Raw genomic sequence first — 6,000 nt, 5'->3', positions numbered from 1 at the left:
TTACAACATATTCATTTAGAGTCTAAAGTAACTGATTGTTTATATCGTTATAAAGTTACTAGTTGTTACTCATATTTACAAAAAAAAAACTTATACAGGTTGACAAAAAATTTGACCCGAACGCGACACAAATTTATACAGGTTTGATCCTACACGTCACGGATAAATATATGAGTTAGGATAGGATGAAATCAACCATCAACCTAAATCCCATTAAACGGACATGATTCACACCTCTAGCGGGTGAGTGGTGGCCATGAGTATTTAAGTTTCATTTATGGTGGGCCCGGGTGAGTTTTTCCCTCCAGGTCTGTCTCAAGTTCGAGTCTGGGTGATAGGGTTTCTTATTGAGGGGTTTAAATTGAGGATCTATTGTGCGAAAGGGTTCTTTAGCACAGACCCGATTAAGACAACGTATGCTAGGCCCCCTAATATTCGCAAATAATTCACACCTTTCAAAAAAAAATAATAATAATTCACACCTCCTCTAGCTATGAGGTGTGTGAGTTAGTGGTTAAAGACTTAAAAGACCCATTAAACGGACATGATTCACACCTCTAGCTATAAGGTCTGTGAGTTAGTGGTTTGTTAAAGAGAAAATAATAATTTTCCTTTAAAATTAAGTATGATTTTCTTTATGGGGAATATTGAACTGGTCATTCTTTTGTGGAGAATTTGAGACTTCTTTTATCTTTTCTGAGCAGTAGACATAACTAGGTAGTAGTGGGTGCTTTTGAACCCAGATTATACCGAGGCACAACTTGCACACACACACACTCTCTCTCTCCCCTTAATCCTGTGGGTGTGATCTGAATCTCTTATTTACTGTTGCAAAACATCAAAGCTGTTAACTTTGTGTCATTTTCTGCCAAAATTCCCAACTGGGTACCCGAGTTTCGATCAAAAAATCCAATCTTGATCAAGGGTTTTGTTGGGTTTTGATCATCACATCTAATTCTTGATTTTCTTGAATTTTTTCTTGAAATTTGGGGATTTGGATGGTCTCAGTTGGGTTTGATTCTAGGGTTTGTTTTGAAAGATGAAATCTTGTGAGGAAAAAGGGGTGGAATCTTGGCATGTTGCAAAGAAGAAGAATAAACATAAAAAAAGTGATGAGATTGGTGTGGATGGAGAGGGGGGTGGGACTCCAAGTGGATGTTGGAGCAGGTGGAAGTTAATTGGAAGTTGTATTTCTTCAAGATCTAAAGTTGATACTTCAATCAGTGGCATCAGTACTCACTGTGGTAAATTCAGTTATCCCTTCTTTTAAAAAATATATATATATTTATGCAAGAATGTTACTAGAATTTACCTGTTAAATACTTGATATTATCTCATAAAATATTGTTATATACATAAAAATGTTGTTTGGAGGTTCATTGACTTTGGTTCTATCAAGAACTTTTGAATTAGGGTTTACAGTTTAGATAATTAGATCCAAGTTTGTGACAGAATTTAGGGTTTATTTTAGGTAATTTAGGATTTGGGTATTGATTATGATGATGCAAAGTTGAATAATTGGTGGGTTTTTTAACCATGAGAATTCGTTACCGGAAAACTTAACCCTGCTAATACGCTAACGGGATCAGAGACAACTGCTAGAGGGGATTCGGGTGCTTACCGGTGCACCAACCCTTCAAGGTTGATTGGTGGAATTTTGTAGCACACATACTAGGTTTTTTTGGGAAGTGCCATAGTGATCATAGTTGTTAATAGCGGTCGCTACGCTCGTTATAGCGAATAGCGTAGCGAAGCGGGAGTTAACCGCTATAAAGTGTTTAGCGCCTAAAAAGCGATGAAACAGTGATAAAATAGTTTTTTTTCCCTTTTTTCTTTTTGTATATACTGATAATATAAGCGTATTTTAGGGTTTTTCGTTGCAGGATTAGAAGCGTAGATTCTTCCATATTTACCGAAACTTTTATAAAATATACTTGTAAAACATTTTTAAAATTTTCTTCTAGTGTATCGCTATTTACCACTATTCACTATTAACAACTATGATAGTGATGGATCTTTTGCATTTAGGGTTTGTTTGGATGCGGCGATGTGCCTTTTGAAAATAACCCAAATCAAATAATAAACCGTAATAAAACATGCCGTAGATGGTGTTTTGATGGGCTTTTGTTGTTTGAAGTGTGCTAATCATATAGCCAATTGTTTGAGTGATTCGAAAATTAGTTTATTCAAGAAATTAATAGATAAAAGGACCTTAAAGTTAAAACACATTTTGTTAATTGTTAAATAATCAGATAATACTATAATACATTTTTATACATATTTTTTTCAAAGTTGTTAACTCTTGCAACTACGGTGTGTTTTTCGGTGTTCTTATTAGAAAGTAAATCAACAAATGACACAAGCAAAGATCAACCAGTAACCCAAGCAATGTCATCAACTACCACGAGTACAGGCGAAAGCAATTCATCCACCCAAAAATTTGAAGAGGAGTTAAAAATATCTTCTCGCCTTCGCAAATTTGCTTTCAATGATTTAAAAATGGCAACACGAAATTTTAGACCCGAGAGTCTTCTTGGTGAAGGAGGGTTCGGTTGTGTATTTAAAGGATGGATTGAAGAGAACGGGACCGCACCAGTCAAACCGGGCACAGGGCTCACAGTTGCAGTTAAAACGTTAAATCATGACGGGCTTCAGGGCCATAAAGAGTGGCTGGTTGGAAATTTATATCCATTTCTTTTTACATATATATTTGTTTGCATTATTAGACGCATTGAAATAGGGTTGGGTAACGGGTCAAAACGGGTTGGGTTGTGTTGACAACAAACATTTCTTGTCATTAAAGTAATTTTTCTGTAAGCATTGGCGTGTCAAATATGATTATAGAAATTATTTTATTTCAATAACAATCAAAATTTTTGAATAAAATTAGAGTTAAATGCCATTTTAGTCCCTGTGGTTTGGGCCATTTTACTAGTTTAGTCCAAAGGTTTCATTTTTCGCATGTGTGTCCAACAAGGTTTCACCATTGCCATTTTAGTCCACTGGGTTAACCTCATCCATTTTTTCTGTTAACGAGAAGGGCAATTCAGTCATTTTATATGTAATTCTGTTAACTAGAAGGGAAATTTGGCTATATAAAATGACCGAATTGCCCTTCTCGTTAACAAAAATAATGGATGAAGTTAACCCAGTGGACTAAAATGGCAACGACGAAACATTTTTGGACCCACAGGCGAAAAATGAAACCTTTGGACTAAACTGGCAAAATGGTTCAAACCACAAGGACTAAAATGGCATTTAACTCATAAAATTATTTAGGAGGTTTTACACTTTTGAAAAGACACTTTGAGCGGCTTGCGGCCCGTTTTAATGAAACATAACCCGAACTGACCCGTTCATAAGTAAATTGGTCAAAATGACCACATGTATGTGTTATCAAGTGACTTAGTTTTCTTTGAAATATGATGTTATTGGCAGGCAGAAGTAAATTATTTAGGTGATCTCATTCATCCAAATTTAGTTAAACTAATCGGTTACTGCATTGAAGATGATCAAAGGTTGCTAGCTTATGAGTTCATGCCTCGAGGGAGCTTGGAGAATCATTTGTTCAGAAGTACGTTGATTCATCGTCTAATTATCATATACCGTTTTCCTTAATTAAATCAAAATGGAGGTTTTGTTCCTAATTTGTAACTAATTTTGTAGGGTCTTTGCCTCTTCCGTGGTCCATCAGGATGAAAATAGCAGTCGGGGCTGCCAAGGGTCTTGCTTTTCTTCACGAAGAAGCAACAAGACCCGTGATTTATCGCGATTTTAAAACCTCCAACATTTTGTTAGATGCGGTATGCAACACAACACTAATCATTAATCAAACATTTGACCTTTCTTGATTATGTTTTAGGGTCGGTTTTTCTAAACATTCAAATTTTTAGGAGTATAACGCAAAGCTTTCTGATTTTGGTCTTGCTAAAGACGCCCCCGAGGGCGATAAAACACATGTATCTACTCGAGTAATGGGAACTTACGGTTATGCAGCGCCAGAGTATGTAATGACAGGTTTGACTTTTTAACCTTTGACCTTTTGTGTTTATTTTCTCGTAATTAGGGGTGTTCATCGAATTGAATAAGGGATTTTCGAATTACTCGAATTGAATTTTTCGAATAGTTTTTATTTTTGCTTGAATTCGAATTCAATTAAAAACTGGTCAATTCGATTTGAATCAAATTCGGGACAAAATTCGAATAAATTCGTTTTGATTCAAATTCATTCAAAATATGTAAATTCATTATGGGCTATTTGCACTTGGTAATTGGCTATTTTTTAGGATTTCGATCAAAATTATAGATTAATTTATACTATAGCCCAAATTAAAATTACATGTGTATTATATATAAATATAATAAATATATGTATAATTTGAATTCGAATTCCGAATCGAATTTAAAATTATGAATGCGTATTTGATTTACTGGACTCGAATTCGAATTCTTGATAATCGAATCGAATTCTGAACACCGCTATCTCATATGATTGCTGGGTCATTTTTGGTTGTTTTCATGCAGGACATCTTACTTCGAAAAGTGATGTATATAGTTTCGGTGTTGTTTTACTTGAAATGTTGACCGGGAGAAGGTCAATGGACAAAAACCGTCCAAACGGTGAACACAATCTTGTCGAATGGGCCCGACCACATTTAGGCGAGAGACGGAGGTTTTATAAGCTAATAGACCCTCGGCTCGAGGGCCATTTCTCTATAAAGGGAGCCCAAAAAGCGGCCCAGCTAGCAGCCCGTTGCCTGAGCCGGGACCCTAAAGTCAGACCGCTAATGAGTGAAGTTGTTGAATCGTTAAAGCCATTGCCAGCCTTAAAGGACATGGCAAGCTCATCGTTTTACTTCCAGAATATCCAGTCTGAACGGGTCGGGTCAAGCCCAAATGCCCGGAACCTGGCCCGAGCTCAAAATGGTTCGTTTTCAAGAAACGGGTCGCAGCATCCAAGAAGCCTCTCGATATCAAGTAGCACGCGTGCATCACCTTTTCATCAGCAGATGATTCAAAACTCACCAAAGCCGAATGAGAAGCAATAGAGTGTGTGTTTGGTATGCTAATCGTCGGTTTCTTTTTCATAGTATTATTATTTTTTTTTATAATATTAGTAGTAATTGTTAAAAGCAGTATAAGAAACAACAGAGAGAGATGTGGGATTTATGTTGTGATGAATACAGAGTGATCATCATGGCATTGTAATTTATGAGGAGCTGTGAAATCGATTTAAAAGAAATTTCTGCTACAAAAATGATGGCGGAAACCCTTGTTGTCATCCTCTTTTTTCTTTCTATTTGCCAAAACTTTGTATGAGATGGTACATACGCGATTCACTCGATTCGTTTTGTTTTGTTTTGTTTTCTTTTGTTGTTATGGGCTGTATTATCTACCTTTAAAGGGTATCAGAGCATTAGAATTCTCGTCTACTAGCGTGTAGCACAACCACAATCGTTGATTCATTTCAACACAACAACCATTGGTGACGCCAACCTATTTGTGAATCAAGTGGTTTTCTTGGCGAGTATGATTACACCGCCGCCACAACTGTGTTCGTTGCTATTTTCTAATCTAAGCTGTCCATCGTTGACCGGCATCAACCACAAGTTGTAGGAAGCCTAAATATTTTTCCACATGTATGTTGTTTATTCATGGCAAGCGTTGTTGATCTTGTGATCTGTCCATCTCAGCCTCCTTTTAGTCAACAATCAATTTGGAGACAATTTGGTCTCTTGGAAAAGTAAGAAACAAAAGGCGGTAATAAATAAGGTCATGTGTGGAGGCTAAGTATCGAGCTATGGCAAATGGACCGTGTTAAGTGTTAACTTATATGAGCCAAACAACTCCTCGAATAAAGTTTTGCAAGATTTTCCTAATGAAACTCATATAACAATAAAGTTGCTTTACATGAAATTCAATGTCATTTTACCATAGAAAACATGGTATATATATACATGTATATAAGGCAAGTATCGAGAGAAAACCCACTTGAGTTGA

General features: G+C 36.2%; 1 protein-coding gene across 1 annotated transcript; it reads left to right on the top strand.

Annotated features, from left to right (window-relative positions):
- The first annotated feature begins 493 nt into the window (after window positions 1–493).
- LOC110911525 (probable serine/threonine-protein kinase PIX7) lies at window positions 494–5,363 on the top strand. Its single transcript, XM_022156153.2, has 6 exons — window positions 494–1,244; window positions 2,339–2,673; window positions 3,439–3,574; window positions 3,667–3,803; window positions 3,894–4,017; window positions 4,525–5,363. The coding sequence occupies exons 1-6, from the start codon at window positions 1,040–1,042 to the stop codon at window positions 5,046–5,048; spliced, it is 1,461 nt and encodes a 486-aa protein (XP_022011845.1). The 5' UTR covers window positions 494–1,039; the 3' UTR covers window positions 5,049–5,363.
- Window positions 5,364–6,000: the final 637 nt, after the last annotated feature.

Source organism: Helianthus annuus, chromosome 15, assembly GCF_002127325.2.
Source record: "Helianthus annuus cultivar XRQ/B chromosome 15, HanXRQr2.0-SUNRISE, whole genome shotgun sequence".
NCBI lineage: Eukaryota > Viridiplantae > Streptophyta > Magnoliopsida > Asterales > Asteraceae > Helianthus > Helianthus annuus.
This window is presented reverse-complemented; position numbering and strand designations above follow the sequence as displayed.